General features: G+C 43.5%; 1 protein-coding gene across 1 annotated transcript in view; it reads right to left on the bottom strand.

Moving 5' to 3' along the window:
- Positions 1-18,214, bottom strand: part of LOC306779973 (chloride channel protein 2-like) — an 89,577-nt gene that overhangs the window by 1,748 nt on the left and 69,615 nt on the right. Inside the window, exons 18-22 of the mRNA XM_079272108.1 lie at positions 17,057-17,168; positions 15,502-15,572; positions 5,419-5,457; positions 4,120-4,224; positions 1-87 (exon numbers count right to left, since the gene is read on the bottom strand). Coding sequence (XP_079128234.1) covers positions 1-87; positions 4,120-4,224; positions 5,419-5,457; positions 15,502-15,572; positions 17,057-17,168 — 414 coding nt within the window. The remainder of the gene's footprint in view (positions 88-4,119; positions 4,225-5,418; positions 5,458-15,501; positions 15,573-17,056; positions 17,169-18,214) is intronic.

Here is an 18,214-nt window from a genome sequence, read left to right as displayed (position 1 = left end):
CTCTTTGAGGGACACCACCCCGATGAGGCGGCCGATGCTGGTGACGTAGGCGTGGTCGAGGCCCAGCAGGGAGAAGATGGTGTGCGTCTGCGAGAGGGGAACACTCGGTGAAACACTCACGAAAGACAAACTGCTGCTCCTACTTCAAACAGAACTTGTGTGAAGGAGACATCCAGAGCGTTGCAGCTGCTCGTTGCAAGACAGAAAAAAAAGAAACGACTGAATTGTTCGACACCAGCTTGTACTGTTCGACTAGATAGTGGAGTTGATGGTACCAACGATGTAACAGCATCTTTCGTATCTTAACTATTTCAGGAAGGTTTGATGAGTGTTGTGACACAAGCAGAATGTCTCACTTCATGCTGCTGCCGTGTCACTGTCACTGAAGCACAGCTTTACTTGCTGCTCATTTGTAATCGTGCGTCGTATTGAACGACCTGTCTGAGGAGACAACGGTCTCAGAATCACTAATCTCTTTTTAATCGCTTCTTAAAACCAGCTGCTACGCATCAGGATGGAAGTGTGGCCTCAGTTTGTCGAGCTGTCTGTTGTCCTTGCTGTGTCCGTCAGAGCGCTTTGTGAACTGCGTTTAAAAGCTGCCGTGTAGATAAAGTTCGTGTTATTGTGACGTGGTTTAGCAGGGATGTGTATGGAGGTCTTTACTCATGGTTCTGACAGCGGTCTCATGAATGGGCTCAAACGCAGGTTGAAGATGTTAAAGCGTCCCGAGTCTCTTATTTAGAAAAAGGGATGAAAATGTTCCTAAGAACAGAGTGGAAGTTCAGTTACTCTGAACACTTCTGCTGTTAAATGATGCTGTCGTAATGTGTTCAATATCCTCCTTACAGAGGACGGACAACTGTCAAACCTTTCACCATCACTGTGTTTCTATTTGTGTGATTCATGGAATTTATTTGCCTTTTAAAAAGCAATGAGATGCATTTCTATGCAGACCAAACAGCTGAACAACAGTGCTAAACTGTTCTGTGAATACGGACTTTTTTGTTTTCACATCTAAATTAGTTTTAACTTTGACAGAGTTGGAAGTGTGTGTTTTGCGTGTTTCTATGGCCCTGTGTGGCTCTATTAATACACTCTGGCCGACGGCATCACTTCTGTATTTGCTGTTGCGATAACTCACTTTGCCCACGGGGATGATGACAGTTTCATTTACTCTCAGCTCCAGCATTAAAGCAGAGGAGGCTTCTCCATGCGGCTCATGTCTAGAAGAGCGAGGGGTCAGAAACGGCGGGTCAGAAAGGTTGCAGGATTGATGCCAACTGGACTTTGTTCGTTCTGGACCCTTTTAGTGTTTAAGGAGACTCCTCGCTTTGCCAGAATGCACATTTGGGAAATGTGAAATTGATCCACGCAAACGGAAGCTGTGCCAAGAAAACGATTGTTAAGTGATTTCTTTCGTCCCGGGCCGGTGGTAATGTAATCCGTCAGAGAGTTCCCCCACAGGAGGAACCAGCAGCATCTCTGGGGACCAGAGTCCGCTCACCTCCAGCTCAGCCCGGCCACATCCATTTAAAATGGAACTCGCTGATTGAAAGGGCTGCGAATGGCATTTCACTATCAATTGATCGTCTGTACAGCAGCGTGAGACACGGATACTCAACCGGCTTTGCTTTCTCAAAATGACAGAAGGCCAGTTAACGAACGAACATTAAACTGGCCACAAACGATCTCCAATGGGTTGTTCTTGTGGTGAATATATTGAGTTACAATGGAGGTAAATGGACATTTTTTATGTGGCGTTCATAGCAATGTTTAGAGGAAGAGCTTCATTCTCTGAAGCTCACTAATTACCATTTGTAATACGTCGTTCATGTTGTGGGTTTTACAAGGTTTACGTCTTGGTCGTGTGTGTTTTAAACAAATGAGATATAATGTGTTCATTAGTGACCAAGAACAAGAGGAAGAAGAAGAAGAGCAAAAGAAAAAGAACAAGAGGAAGAAGAAGGGCAACAAGAAAAAGAACAAGAGGAAGAAGAAGAGCAACAAGAACAAGAACAAGAGGAAGAAGAAGAGCAACAAGAACAAGAACAAGAGGAAGAAGAAGAGCAACAAGAACAAGAACAAGAGGAAGAAGAAGAGCAACAAGAACAAGAACAAGAGGAAGAAGAAGAGCAACAAGAACAAGAACAAGAGGAAGAAGAAGAGCAACAAGAACAAGAACAAGAGGAAGAAGAAGAGCAAGAAGAACAAGAACAAGAGGAAGAAGAAGAGCAACAAGAACAAGAACAAGAGGAAGAAGAAGAGCAACAAGAACAAGAACAAGAGGAAGAAGAAGAGCAACAAGAACAAGAACAAGAGGAAGAAGAAGAGCAACAAGAACAAGAACAAGAGGAAGAAGAAGAGCAACAAGAACAAGAACAAGAGGAAGAAGAAGAGCAACAAGAACAAGAACAAGAGGAAGAAGAAGAGCAACAAGAACAAGAACAAGAGGAAGAAGAAGAGCAACAAGAACAAGAACAAGAGGAAGAAGAAGAGCAACAAGAACAAGAACAAGAGGAAGAAGAAGAGCAACAAGAACAAGAACAAGAGGAAGAAGAAGAGCAACAAGAAAAAGAACAAGAGGAAGAAGAAGAGCAACAAGAACAAGAACAAGAGGAAGAAGAAGAGCAACAAGAAAAAGAACAAGAGGAAGAAGAAGAGCAACAAGAACAAGAGGAAGAAGAAGGGCAACAATAAAAAGAAGAAGAGCAACAAGAACAAGAACAAGAGGAAAAAGAAGAAGAGCAACAAGAACAAGAACAAGAGGAAGAAGAAGGGCAACAATAAAAAGAAGAAGAGCAACAAGAAAAAGAACAAGAGGAAGAAGAAGAAGAGCAACAAGAACAAGAACAAGAGGAAAAAGAAGAAGAGCAACAAGAACAAGAACAAGAGGAAGAAGAAGAAGAGCAACAAGAAAAAGAAGAAGAGGAAGAACAACAACAGTTAACAGCATGAGATGAATGGAAGCCAGATCCAGAGGCTGAGCAGGAAAACAGTACCACACACACGGCGAGCGGTGTTTAATATGCTGGAGGAGATTGTGCGCGGTATTGGCTTTTGGCAGTGTGCGGTGGAGGGAGGGGAGCGAGATGGATTGGTGCAGGATCCCTCTCTTCAATGTTTAAAGAGTATTCACGCAGAGCCCGGAGGGGGGGGGGGGGGAAGAGAGAGAGAGAGAGAGAGAGAGAGAGCGAGAGAGAGCGAGAGAGAGCGCGAGCGAGCGAGCGAGCGAGCGAGAGATTATGGCGCTGCCACAGTTGCTGGCAAGCCAGAGAGAGTCGGTGTGTGTGTGTGTGTGTGTGTGTGTGTGTGTGTGTGGAGGATGCCGCAGTGAGAAAACTAAATCAACTCGGGCATTAAAGATTCCTGATACAGCACTTTCCCTCCTTGACTCCGTGGGGTGAAATGTGTTGCGTGTGTTCGTTTGGGTTGTTTGCAGGCTCCTCCAACGTCATTGAAAACAGCACAGGAGCACCGAGAGGATCCGACCTCGTGCTTCTCATCGTGATGATGACATGAAGTCATCCTTTAGACTCGTTGAGTGACTCACGTACAGTTAGGGCTGGATTAATACTCATAACTGTGATAAAGACTGTCAGCAAACATGACTTCATCTTGGAGCTTCCTTTGTTTTGATTAAAAGTAAAAAGGGTCTGTTAACCACTGCCTTCTAATTAGTTATAGAAGATTTTTACCGTTTTTTTGTTAGTTTGGTCTTTGTCTTCATTTCCCTATTTTCAAATATATATCAGCTTTTGTTTATTTTATTGTCTAAATGCCTTTTATATGTCGTATACCGCACTTTGAATCGGTTGAGAAATACAAATAAACACGCGTTCCCCAAACCTATCAAGTGCTGCTGCAATGATTCCCATAATTGAAGCACTTGTTGTGCACCAGGAACCACTGACGTCAGAGTGGATAAACAGAAACGCAGTCGCAAAGACACACACACACACACACACACACACACACACACACACACACACACACACACACACACACACACACACACACACACACACACACACACACACACACACACACACACACACACACACACACACACACACACACACACACACAGAGGTTGATCAGCAGCTGTATTTGCAATCAGACCTTATGCAGCGACGTGCGCTCCACCAGCTGGAAAGGGGCGGGGTCGATCTTGCAGTTGCTGAAGTTGACCTGCTCATCAAGCTGCTGCTCCTCCCACTCTGCAATCTGCAAAAACACACAGAGAGGAGAATGAGAGATAAACATCACAGGAGGAAGATGAAACTCTCTCGACTTCAATCTCCAGGTTTACCGTTTCAGCCGGACTTTGTTGACGGAACTTTTTTTTTTACTTGGGAGCGACAGCGTGCAACAGAAGCTGTTGACAGGAGATGTCTTGATGCCCGGTGTCTGTCACTCATCAGCAGGCAGAGGCATCAAACATACCGAGCATTCTGACAAATCACCTCCCTCTGATAGACAATCAATGGGCCGGGCACCGCGCTGAACGACTATGAATCACACCGCGCCTAACGACAACGGAAGGCAAGGAAGGTGAATGGTGAACAAGGGAAGGGAGATGAAGCGAGAAGCAACGACATGGCAGACGTATGAGAGGTGAACGATGACACAAAGAAGAGAGAGGAATGTGTGGCTGACGGAGAGGAAATGAGAGGTGCTGTTGATGGATGAATTATGAATGATATTATATCCAAAAATACAAGACTGCAGGGTAATCGGCCCGTCTGGTGGATATTGAGGAATCGGGGAAAAAGCCCGTCATGGCCGTGATGTCATCAGGTGTAAGAGTCCAGTGAGACAGACGCTGATACAAGAATCCACTGATTTAAAAGATAACGCTGCTCATATTCTATGTTTTTATGTCGACTGACACTAACAACGAATGTCTAACAAGTATTGTAGGTGTATCAAACCTGTATTTATATCTCCTTCCTCTGTGCCACAGAATTAAAAATATATATATATTTTTTTTTAAATGCTCCTTCCGAGCATGTCAAAAAATGCAGACAAGGGACATAGAGACGCCGTATACGTCTCTGGTAGAGACCTGTCAATCACGTGTAGCCCCGCCCTAAAGCATCCCGTGCTTTATGGTCTGTGTGACTCTAAATGGACCATAATGTACTAAATGAACATCATGCTGTATTGAAGAAGACTTGAAACTAGAGATTGAGACATAAACTCATGTTTACAATGTTTACTGAGGTAATAAATCAAGAGAGAAGTAGAGTCATTTTCTCATAGACTTCTATACAACCAGAGGAGTCGCCCCCTGGTGGACAGCAGAGAGAATGCAGGTTTTAAGAGACTTCCGCATCGGCTTTACTGGGCAGTACCGGAGGTTGCCGCCTGGTGGTAAGTTGTGTGTTCATGTTGTGTGTGACTGACCGTCCATCTTACCTCTCTAATCGTCATGTCATCCTCCACATCTACGTCGTCCTGGAGACAAGAAGCGACAGAAAAGCAGTCAGCACAGAACACAAAGACAACCAGTGAACACACTGAAACGATGAAAGCTGTAAAAGAAAAGTCGTAGACACACAATGGTGTCCAGTTGGTTATTATCTCAACAAACACATACAAGTACTTTTCAACTGAACAGTGAGATGACATATTGACAACACATAATCGGCCATGCATCACATCATAAGTGCGATGCAGCGCCGCCGCCTTGAGACAGATGGACAGAAACGGGATGTGTGACTAAAGGAGCGACTACAGTACATTTAATGAGTGCGGGGGATGTGCTGTATGAGATGCCAGAGCAGATGATCATTATAATGATGGATCTGTGACGCGCTCGGAGCCCTCATGACTGACAGGCAGACGCCGTTCGACAAGCTGGAGTCGAACCAGCAAGCCCTGTGCTTTGCGGCGGAGCACTGAGAGTACTGTAGGAAAGCTGAGGGATGGAAATAAACAACTGTGTGTGTGTGTGTGTGTGAACGTTACCGCGGGGTGTGAGCATTCGGCTCTGTGTGTGTGTTTGATGGGCTGTGAAATATGATTTGAAAGTGTTTAGTCATGTGCTTGAGTGCAGGTATTTACTCAGGATTGAAAGCAGGAGAACATGTGTGTGTGTGTGTGTGTGTGTGTGTGTGTGTTAGAGAGAGAGAGAGAAAGGCAGAGCGAGAGTGACCCCAGGGCTGATGGGAGCCCTTCGCTCATTTATCCTCATCGCTGCGGTGGACCCTAGCAACTGTTGCCTCGGGGTAGAAAGATGTGCCCTACTGTAGCATTATGCAAGCAGAGGCCAGACGTGCCTGGAGTTGATGAGACGTGTGTGTGTGTGTGTGTGTGTGTTTGCAGAAGAAGAAGAAGAAGAGAGGTTGGACTGTGAATGCAAAATAGGTGCTTTCAGAGAGATAAGCAGCTCTATTAAGAGAGCAAATCTCTGCTTCTGGATACATGAGTTAAGGCAGAAGTGTGTGCGTGCGCGCGTGCGTGCGTGGGAGAGTCGACTTTGAGAGTCTGCAAGCGGCTGACAATGAAACCAGAGCGACCGTGTGGGCATATTCAAATGAGATTTGAACGTACGTGTGTGTGTGTGTGTGTGTGCGCAGAGGCATGCGAGAGGCTCCAGAGTGCTGACAACAGGCCGATGAAGCTGTATTGCTTGCTGCGCCGTTTCCCTGACCAGACAAAGATTAGAGAGCTCTTCCTTTCCCTCCCTCCCTCCTGCAGCTATCCTTCTTTCCTTTCATCCACAAGCCAATCGCCCGATCAGTGGCAAACATCCAAGACTGCTGTATCACACACCACACACACACACACACACACACAGTGTATAATGAAAAGAGTTAGTTTTTTTGATTGAGGAGATCTGGATTAAAAAAGGAGCCTCCCCTCCAGGATACTTCCCCTTTCAGCCCATTGGCTGTCTTTACACTTTCCAGTTTTGCTGAAGGGGAAGGTTTAGCATCTTCGTCCGCTAATCTAAATCCTAAATCTGCTTTTAAAGTTTCAATCTCTTGTGGCCGGGTTGTGAGTTTCTGCTGCCACCCTAACACAATGGAAGTGAGTACAAAGTAGGATTGCTTCTTGCACAGCATTCACAAAAACGCCTTCACAAGTGCTGACCACAGAAGGACTCACACGCCAACTACAAAATAAAAAAACTTTTGGTGCAAATGCATCTGGTGGAAAGTTTGAGATTCATCAAGAATGTATCTTCAAGGGCATATGAATATGTGATAGCCAAGATATTTTACTCAGATCCACAAATGTGAAACTCTAGGAAAAGTCACAGGATCACCACAGTCAGCAGGATTTATCCTGTGGGAACCATGCATATCTGTGGCATTGGTAAAGAGTAGCAACAACTGTTTACATTGAAGACATCGTTTCTTAAAAGACAAAAGACTTTCAGCTTCTTCAAATGCCAGTTTTCAATGCGTGGACGAGCACAACCTGTAATTTATATTGGTACACATGACCACGTTTACATAATGGAGCCCGACTGGTATATTGGTTGGCTGATATTATTGGATCCCAGCAATATCAATTTGCAGTCAAAGCACATGTGAATGTATCACCACATCCAAAGGTGATACGCATTCCTGTTATCAACACGAGCTGAAGGAACACAGATGATCTCAAGATGAACCCTTCTGGACGAGGCTCTGAAACTCTGCAGTGTAGATAAGACAACTATCGAGCTCATCTCTCATCCTCAGTGTCTGTTGCTTCTAACTGCATCACACTAAACGGTGCAAAAGGGAAAGATTGCAGCAATAATTACGAATCACTCATGTGCAGGCAATTTAACTGCAGATTTCCGTGCTGCTGATGCTCTCTTTACTCATTGCCTTTAAATTCCATTACTGCCGTATTTGTGTGTCAGACTAGATTACAGTCTTAACGCAATCGTGAAATGACATCGTTAATGACTTTGTGCAAACGACAGCGTTGCGGGCAGTATTGATGTGCTGTGAAATGGTCTCAACCAAGTTGTGAAATGGTAATTCGTCTTCACGACCCATCGCATTGGGGTCGTGACCTCCCGTATTGTTCGGGGAAACTCACAAGAGATCCTCGGCTGCACCTTGGAAACAAATCTGAGTGAAAACCACCCGAAGGTCTTCATGACATCGTACGTCCTTCCACCGATGGCGTCAGACCTGCGATGAATTCCTCACCCTCAAAGAATCCGACATCGAGCAACAAATCGATTCACGAAAACAAATCAGCGTCAGTGCTTCACTCATCTTCTCCAGATAGGTTCCGTCTCCTGTGTAGCTCTTCTGTTGTCTGAAAGGATTCAGGAAATGAAACCGTCATCCTGTCCCCTGAATATTCTTCAGACCAGATAACTAAAGGACATCTTTAATGGAGTCCGTTGACTTTGTTCTACAACTTAATAACTTGCTTTCACTGAACTTACTCTGAAAGTGCCAACACTTGACCCCAATAATCTCAATAATCAACTTTCTCGCGATATAGGTCTTGAAATAAAGTGTCCTCAGAACTAAGCTCGGTATTTTACACGGTAAATGATTCTGTCCTGTTCAATCGTCTTGAACACCGAGGTGGAGTCTGACGCGGGATCTTTTGCGATGCTCTGGAGACTACAGATGTTCTGTTTCTCAGCCCCGTTTTGTTCTTCACTTAAATGCCGCCTGAATTGGGTTGCACCAAATAAAAGAATGTCTTAGTTGGAGTAGACTTTTGTATTAGTCAAAATGGTTGCTTGGACACGTTTGTGGTGTCGTCCAATCAAAAGCAATTGATTATTTTAACAGAGTTAAGCTGTAAAATAACATCCAAAATGAATAGTCTGAGCCAAATACATATACAACTATAAATCCAGACTTTGGCTCATTTATAAAGCATGGAGAAACATGTGTTTCAAGTAGGTAGTATTCATGTAACACAGAATGAGTGAGAAATATCCATTCATGCTAAGCTAACCTAATTTGGTGATCTTGTCCAGAGATGCTGGCATTCAGTTTTGTTTTGTTATTTAAAGTTTTGGGTTATTTTTGTGAAATGTTATTCAGTTTACTTCATAATTAACCAGCATTTTGACAAGAAGTCAGGTGGTCATAAGTTACAAAAATATCCAATCATGTCTAACTCCTCACTTTAAATGTGTTTAGCACGCTAACGCTAGTTTTATCAGTTGGTTTCGTTTACACAGCTACGAGGTGTGAATATTTATAACAACCACGTGCAGGGACTAGTTTGTGTGGCGTAATCTGTGTTAATGGCGTGATGTGTGAATGTACACTTCGTAAAGATGTACGCTACAACTAAGCTCATTTTGAACTTGCTAAAAACTGGTGCATTTCTATGCCGATGACACAAATATATATGTTGTGTTCTGAACAATGGAAAGAAAGACATCGCACTTCCTTTTAAACTGCACATTGGCCATTTAACATGTAATGTCTCGAGATGTTATGCAGCCGATGCAAACAACACTGAAATGTGCGTCATTGTCTCCGGCAGACGAGTCTCCAGATGTCGCAGGGACGTCGCTCATTATCTCCCTGCGTCAGAGAATTGTGAAATTCTGCCGTTATTTTTCATATCAACGCTGGATAAAAACAACAAAGTCAATGACGGATTGACGAGATCAAATCCTTCTGAAGTCATGTAAAAACAAAAAGGTTTTAACCTCATTGTCTCACATTGTTAAGGCAACAAAGACTTTAATGCAACTCGTCTTTTCTCTCTTGCATTGTGCGTGTGTGTGTGTGTGTGTGTGTGTGTATGTTCCTATGTAAGTGTGTATGTCAAGAAAGACACATTCCTCAACGATCTAATGAAACAACAGAGAAAGAAGAACTCAAAGAAATAAAGAGGGAGAGGCGAGAAGCCAACAAAGAAAATTAGCCGATAAATAAAGCATGAAGGCACTACGAAGACGCAAGAATGGGGAAAAATAATCAGAAAAACAGCCAGGAGGGACTGGGCGGCATCATTTCTCTGCAACCGACTCCTGATGTCATTTACCCTGCATCAATATTTCACAGTCTAGATGGAGGGAGAGGAGGGTGGAGGTGGACAGATGACAGACACAGAGAGGGGAGGAGGGCTTTGGAAAAGTCGTAAAGCTGGACGAAGAGCAACGAAGCAGAGCTGCAGAGATTAAACCAAAAGCCAGAAACAAAGAATGGAAGGAGAACAGAGAGTGGCACTGGAAGGAAAGGGAGGAGTGATGACTTGATTTCTCTTCAGTCGCCGGAGGGTGTTACTCAGAAGTCTCGGGAGGATAAAAAGGATCAACCATTTGTCGGGCCGTATTCCTGCTCGGGCCGACGAGAGCCTCGACGCTCTGCCACATGCATGAATACTCTGCTGATTGTTAATAATGATTCCTGATGACAGGGGAAACAAGCCCACAGGCGGAGTGCACTGTAAATGCACAATGCTACGGGGGTTCATCACTAATTAGCTCACTGCAAGGCAATAATGACTACGGTAACATGCCTCTCGGCCCACTTAACACATCTGTCTCGGCACTGACCGTACAGTGAGCTCCTCACGGGCACACTTAACAAATCACTGTACCTTATTCAATTACAACCAGTGGCGGCAGATGAGGGCCATCGGACACTTGGACTGGTGTCCATCAATTAATGATGAACACCATTTAAAAAAGAACAAAAACTGATTTCATAAGGAGTAAGGAATCAGGAGTTCCAGTATATGCAGGGGATAAAAGCTGAAGTAAAACCGGATACATTTATAATGCAGCTTTCATTGCAACTATTTTAGGAGATAAATTTGTTCCACACATGCTTAATATGAAATATATTGTGTACTCTTTCTTATTAAAAACAAGTTTGATCAAAGGGGGGGGGGGGGGGTGAACATATGAGTGGGACATAAATGAACAAGTGTGTGAGTGTAATAAAGTCTAATCTAGTTATGTCACCAACACAGTACATGTTCTTTTGTTTGTGTTTAAAATCAGCTTCAGCTCAAGATATATCATAAATAAATATCAATATCTCCTCTCTATAGCAATAGCCACTTGTCAGCATCACACTTTAGCTGCTGGATATTCTAACGTTACAACTAAACTCTTCTTCACCTTTGAGTCAACGAGCAACGAGCAGTTCTTCCCGTAGACTGAGTAAGAAGTGAACGCAGTCATCGTGACGTCACTCATTGGTTTGTGGACGTTTTGAGGCCTTGACTTTTGCCGTCGCCATGTTGTTTTTTTGACAACCAATGAACAGAAGTGACCATATTTAGAATGAAGAGGAGCGACGTAGAGACGCCGTATACGTCTCTGGTAGACAACTGTCAATCACAGTAAGCCCCGCCCCTAAATCATCCCCTGCTTTATGGTCTGTGTGACTCTAAATGGACCATAATGTACTAAATGAACATCATGCTGTATTGAAGAAGACTTGAAACTAGAGATTGAGACATAAACTCGTGTTTACAATGTTTACTGAGGTAATAAATCAAGAGAGAAGTAGAGTCATTTTCTCATAGACTTCTATGCAACCAGAGGAGTCGCCCCCTGGTGGACACTAGAGAGAAACAGAACCGAGGTTGCCCCCTGGTACTTCCATGGGCCCGCTCCGAACATCCACGCCCCCCCCCCCCCCCCAACTCATTTTGCATCATTCTGCATCTCATTCCATTTTACTTCCCAACTAAATTGTCTTTGTGTATTTCTGCCCCGTCAGGACTCTTGGATGTCCCTGAACCCTCGCTGTGCTGTACCGACTAGCTAACGGGCGCAATGACACATTTTGATGGATTGACAGTACGCTGCGCTGAATCAACAACGAGATGCTTCAGGCTTTTTCAATTTCAACCAAAATGAAACCTGTTACGGCCTTTTGAAAAGAGTTGTGAGATGCCGACCTTTAATGCAGCACCCCATCGGGACGATCAATGCGATTGTTGACCGAGTGCAAAGTAAACGTGCTGCGGACAAAAAACAAACGCACCACGTAAAGAGTACCGCTGTAAATGTGTGACACTCGGACATTCGGTTCTGATTTATCTTTTTTCATTGCTAGAGTTGAAGAAACGTGATTTAGTTGCTCCGCTGTGGCGTTATGGTGTGAAATAAACGCCTAAGGATTCACATTTTACCACAGAGTGAAAGAGAAACCCTCCCAGCGCACCTCCTCTGTTTCTCATTCTGCACTTTTTGTCGAGCTTCTCAAGGCAAATCTAACTCCTGCTCTAAATTGTGCAGCATGAATTGCGTTAAGGAACCAAGATGCTGAACTTTGGGACCATTTATTGGGTTAAATTTGGGCAGCAGCAGTGTGAGCAGTGAGATTTTAAGAGCGCACTCTTGTCGGCGTTTTTCTTACTTGTCAACAACATTCGGACTTCACAGGGTCATTTGTCAGCTGTGTTCGACGGGTTTGCACACGGCTGCGTGGAGCGATCGCTGAAGAACGATGCGACACCGCTCGGTGCTTGTGAACGATTAGAAATGTGTACAGACTTCAATGATTGTCACCGACATGTGGAACTAATTGAGCTCCTTAATTGCCTCGAGTATAGATCATTAATAGTGCTAATAGAGTAACACTGACACAGTAATGACTTGGAACATGAAAGAACAGTTTGTTTCTGTGTCATAGTTACATTCAAGGGGATGTTGGGGACAATTGAACATTTCCATTAAGTCTATGGTTAACATGATGACCTGCCAACTCAGCTTTAGTGGGTCTGTTTGAATGATCTGTTTTTAACTTTCTAAATGTCGTCCTCCTGGAAACCACGATGGATATTTTAGCCAATCAAATAAGGGAAATACACCAAATAAAAAATGTATAAAAATGAAACCTACTCTGTTTCCTCCACCTCTTCTTAAGTCATGAACACAGGATAGAAACACTTTGTTTCACACTTTAAAACAGATCACCAGATTGTTTTCCCTACTTGCTTCTCAGGGCTTCTGGATTAAATAGTACCAAAACGTATGTTTCGCTAACGTCTGGACGGTAACAATGAATCAATAGATCAATTGATACTTAATAACAACTTGATTGAAGCAGAAATGTTCAGAAGAAAGGTGGACAACATGCTCACCCCATGGAAACTCTTTAAGTTGGGAGGTGGCTCCTAGTGAATGGAATGACATCATCATATGTGACGAGTGAAAAACAATCTCATGATTTGTAAACTCAATGCGAGAAAAGACAGATGGTGAATAAAGCGCTGATGCGGACAAACGGACAAAGATCAAACGTGTGACCGCGTCTCAAGGCGTGATCACTAAAGCACTTGATTCGTCATGCAACGCTGGACGTTCTCGTATCGTGGAATCATTTTTCCCAATTTGTAATCAGGCGCTTTGTATTGATTGACATGCAGCGCTGCTGGAGGGGGAGGCGGTCTGTGGTAATTGGACAGCAGGCCTCGTCCCAGTTTGCGGGGATATTCCCCCCCCCCCCCACCCCAAACACCTCCTACGACTTCTCGTGCATCATCATCTCATCCGAGCTGTTGCTGGAGCGCCGTCATTCAAATACCTGCCTGTTGCTAATGAAGAGATACGAGGCTCCTGTCTGGGTATTCAACGCCGCATGCACAGAGGAACACACCCGAACGCCATGTTCCTTTCAACCCCCCCCCCCCCCCCCCCCCCCGACCCCTGCACATTAACCACACAGAATACCGGGGTGTCTTTCATCAATTACGACAAATGCGATGGTTTTTTTTGGGGTCACTCCAGGGACAAGGCCTGCCCTGAGAGGCCGTCACTGATTGGACACCTCGGGTGACACGGCTGGGGACGGACAGCACAGCATGCTGGGTGAACAGCCTCGTCCTTGTAGACCACTTGACTACAGATAAACCACATCGTGATTTTTTAATTGAGAGGAATTTGAGCATGGTTTGACCAGATGAAAATGGCTTTCTTTAGGGTGTCCTTGAGTTTTGAGAAAAGCTACATTTAAGACGGTGAAGCGCTTTGGAATTTAAGAACGACCAGATTGAGTTTAAAAGTGGTTTAAAAACAGCTTACAAAAGTAAAATCTCTGACATCAAGCGATTAGGGTTATGATGATTCAATCTAGATTTAAAACGATGGACAAAAGTGTCCAGAATTAAATAAATAAATAAATAATGAATGATTAAATAAGACATTATGAAATATATAACCAAATCAAAAAATACAGACTAAAAATATGATGCATCCATGAAATTATGGAACAACTAAATATATACTACTACACATTATACTTGTATAGCAGACAATTTATTTTAACTCCAGCTAATTATTTTTTTAAATGATTATTACTATTAATGTTAAGTTTCAATTTCACGACGTCACTGGGAACAGTGAAGTTTTGGGAAAAACAAACCCAATTTCATGGTTATACCATATATTCTATCTGTATTCATGAACAGTTATTTCCTAAAGTCTTAAAACTGGCCTGAGAAAACAATATTTCACTGTCCTCTCTGACAATCTGTGTTCTAATGTTTGTGTTGCAACCACAGGGTAAAAATAAGTCCTCTAGAAAAAACATGTTGGGTACGTTCAGACATTTGTCTCCTACAGCAGCATTTTGATTCTACAACTCGGAGAAGCAAAAGTCAGTAATTCAAAAACAAAAAAACTAAAAAAATAAAACAGTATACAGAATGCTTATAAGGTTCCAATTAAGAAAGCACATGTTCGGCATTGCCAATTAGCAGTAGTGGTATTTCAGATGTCAAGTGTTCTCTATAACCTTAACTGACCATTAGACCAATGAGAAGAGGTTAAGATGAATGGAGCCTAGCCCCAGCCAATCACGTAAGCAACTAGAGGCAGTGAAGGGTCAGTTGGCGGGGTTACAGGTCGCACAAGGAGGAGGCTGTTCAACCCTTTTGAGCACGATGGCGCAGACTGGCTTTGGCTAAGCCTGGCCCAGATCTCAGTCCATCGGCATTGGGGATTAGCCCTGGAATGGAATGACGGCGTGACAATCGGTTGATTGGCTGATGAACCTGTTGCCGGGCGGATTCCAGGCATTTGGGTAGCCCTGATCGGTGGCTCTTACCACTACGGATATCCGGACTCGTTTGGACGGCCTCCTGAGCTCAGGAGCCGTGGGGCTCTCCACGTTGTTGTTTTTCTTACGGGCAACCAGAGACAAGCACACAACGTTAGCAACAACCTCAACGTCAGTTTGACTCTGCAAAAAAATAAAAACGTTGCTTGCAACGCCACTTTTACAAGACCAAAATGTCAATGCACCTGGGGGGGAAAAGTAATTGAAAACTTATTTCTATGAAACAAGCCATTAGCAGGGTGGTGCAGGAGAGAAGAGACTTTTTATTAAAGCCCTGCAGGATGCAAGGCTGAGACAAAGTGAAAAGGACTGAGATACTGTGCATGCGTTTGTCTGTGTGGGAGGGACTGTACTCTAGAGCGTGAAGGACTGCATGTGAGAGATAGCATAGGACTGTGTGGGTGTGCACAATGTGTGACCAACAGCATGTGAGCCACTGTGTGTGTGTGAGATGGTGTTTATTGGTGCATTTGAGGCTAGGGCCCCTTACCTCTAGGCCTTCTGTGTCTGGACTGGCGCAGAACAGGTTCTTTAAACCAATGCCTGAATTATCTTGTGGGCCTGAAAGAGAGACAGTGAAACAGTCCATTAGATACTCTTGTGCATTCTGTTTGCAGACTTTATCTCACTGGTCCCATCTAGAGAACCATTACGAATACAGCTGCATCGTCTGCAAACAGTCGGTCTGAGGAGGAATCAAGAGAAGACCAAGGTCTTGATTGTTCAAGGGAAATGTTAACAGCTGTTCTTCATTGAGATTGAATCAACTCATTACTAGATATTATTTTACAAAAATGCAAGGACAAGTGCTATAACCTCCTGTTAAAGCCATTATTCACTTGTACCGGGTTACTACATTCACAGGTTCTACTTTTGTTTCCACTGGGCCTGTTCAGGGGACGAGCTCCTGGAATTCTGAACACTGATAACAGAAATAATGTGCACACATGGTTCAACATTTGTGAACATTTGTTGAGCAGTAAAATGTTCGACAAAGATTAGTTCAGGTTCAACTAAACTATTCTGAGAGTATGTAGGCATGTTCATGAAATGTCACATATCCTCTAATAATCTGTTGAACATCTACAGACAAAGCAAAAGAGTTGAATTGTTGAATCCCAACTAATAAGCTGTTGAAATGTTACGAGTATAATATAAACTACTTGTAGGCGGACTATCCACGTAAAGCGAGTGAACGATCAAGAACACTTGTTGTTCACTGGTGGAGTTTAAACTTGTTCAAGTAAACGGAAAAGAAAAGCAAAGTCCGTTCTTAAACTGTCGCCACTGGTCGCTTAACTCAAGTAGTCTGATCATTGATTTTTCAAGCAATAATACCCAAAATGCACTAGTTCCAGCTTCTGAATTACACACTTTTGCTGCTTTTCATTGTCTTACAATATGTGACAAACTAAATACTGTATCTGTTGGTGTTTTTTGACTGTTGGTCTCATACTTACAGCTGCGCTGCAGCCTGACGAAAGACAAAAGAGACAAGTTCTTCACCACAGGACAACTCAAAAGCCAAGAGCTCGACACTCTTAGACCAGAAACCGACACACAGCAAAATGTGTCAGTCGGAGCTTCTCACAACCAAGATGGACAAACAGTCAAACGACACATGAAACTGCACCGAGCTCCTTCAAGACTCCTCTTCTTCTTCTGTGGTTCTCTTTTGTGACACCGCACTCAATGAGGCATTGGAATGTGTGCACAACAGTAGATTTGGAACAACAGATTGTTTTGTCCTTTTTCAATTAAGATAGTGGGGATTCAGTTAGTCCTAAAATAGTTTTTACATCATCCAAGAGACACAAAGAGAGCGACAGAGACAAAGAGAGAGAGTGAATAAGAGGTTCAATTAGTGTGATGTGAGTTTAGAGACAGAAAGGCTATTACCGACACTCCTTCCGGATCTATTAAATCTGCTATTCTTTTCCTTTTTGATTGCCTCATCCGTCTAGTGTTTGGAATCTCTCTCTGTCCGTCCCTCCCTCCCTCTCTCTCTCTCTCTCTCTCTCTCTCTCAATAAGTGTGTTTCTTACTGGTGGGGATCTCGGGGGGTCGCTCCACCACAGAGGGTCTCTTCAGTGCAGGTTTGAGGGGCTTCTGAGGGACTGGACGAGCCGGGCTGGAGGAGGACTCCTCAGTAGAAATCTGCACACGCACACACACACAAAGATACACTCAAAAAAACCCCAATACTGCTTCAGAGAGCAACCCCTCGGTCTCTTTCTGCGGACTCATTAGACGAATGGATGAACTTCCTCGGAGTGATGAATTGGAGGCAAATCAAAAGAGGGCAAAGCAGCGGGAGTTGAGAGCTAAAATAAGGGTTCTTGTGTTGGCCTTGATGTAACATTTTATGACTTCAATGACTTTCCATGCTGGCACTTCCATGACCAACAAAATGTTGTTGCTGGGTTACGTTAAGAGCGTCTCTCTGAAGTGGAGGGAACATTCTGGTTCCAGCCAGAAAATGTTTCACAGATCAAATGTGTGAAACTGGTTCGATATATAATCCGCTGGAGTTCTCTGAAGTTGCCCGTTTGTAAATTCATTAACATTCCTGATAGAGTGGGCTGAAGTTATCGGTCAGTGAGTGACAGCGGAGGGTTTTGCCACTGTTTTGCCACTGTGTCCACAATCTTCACTCTTCATGCATAATTTCTGGATGTAGAAGTAGCTAATATTGTCCTCGTCGTAGAAAAATTACTGTAGAATCCACCCCCCCCCTCCACACACCATTTTAAAATAAAAGCCCCACAGAATGAATCCTAACTGAAATGCTTGTGATGAGCCTGTCATTTAATAACCGGTTTGTGGTTATCTAACATTATGATTCTGTCTCCTCTCCCCTTCTCCCCCATACCCCATTTCAAAATAAAAGCCCCAGAGAGTGAATTCTAACTGAACTGCTTGTGATGAAGCCTGTCATTTAATAACCTGTTTATGTGTCAAACATTATGATTATGTCTCCTCTCCCCCTCTCTCCCCCACCCTTTCAAAGTAAAAGCCTCATGGATTAACTGTATTTAAACGTTGAGCTCAAAATTTGGTTTTTTGTTGAAATAATGAATGCTCTTACTAATACTGAGACAACTACTACTACTGCTAATATTTCTGGTATTACTGCTACTATTACTACTGCTATTACTGCTACCATAAATATTATTACTACCACTACTGCTATTACTACCACT

The sequence above is a fragment of the Melanostigma gelatinosum genome (genome assembly GCF_949748355.1).
Source record: "Melanostigma gelatinosum genome assembly, chromosome: 7".
Classification (NCBI taxonomy): domain Eukaryota; kingdom Metazoa; phylum Chordata; class Actinopteri; order Perciformes; family Zoarcidae; genus Melanostigma; species Melanostigma gelatinosum.
This window is presented reverse-complemented; position numbering and strand designations above follow the sequence as displayed.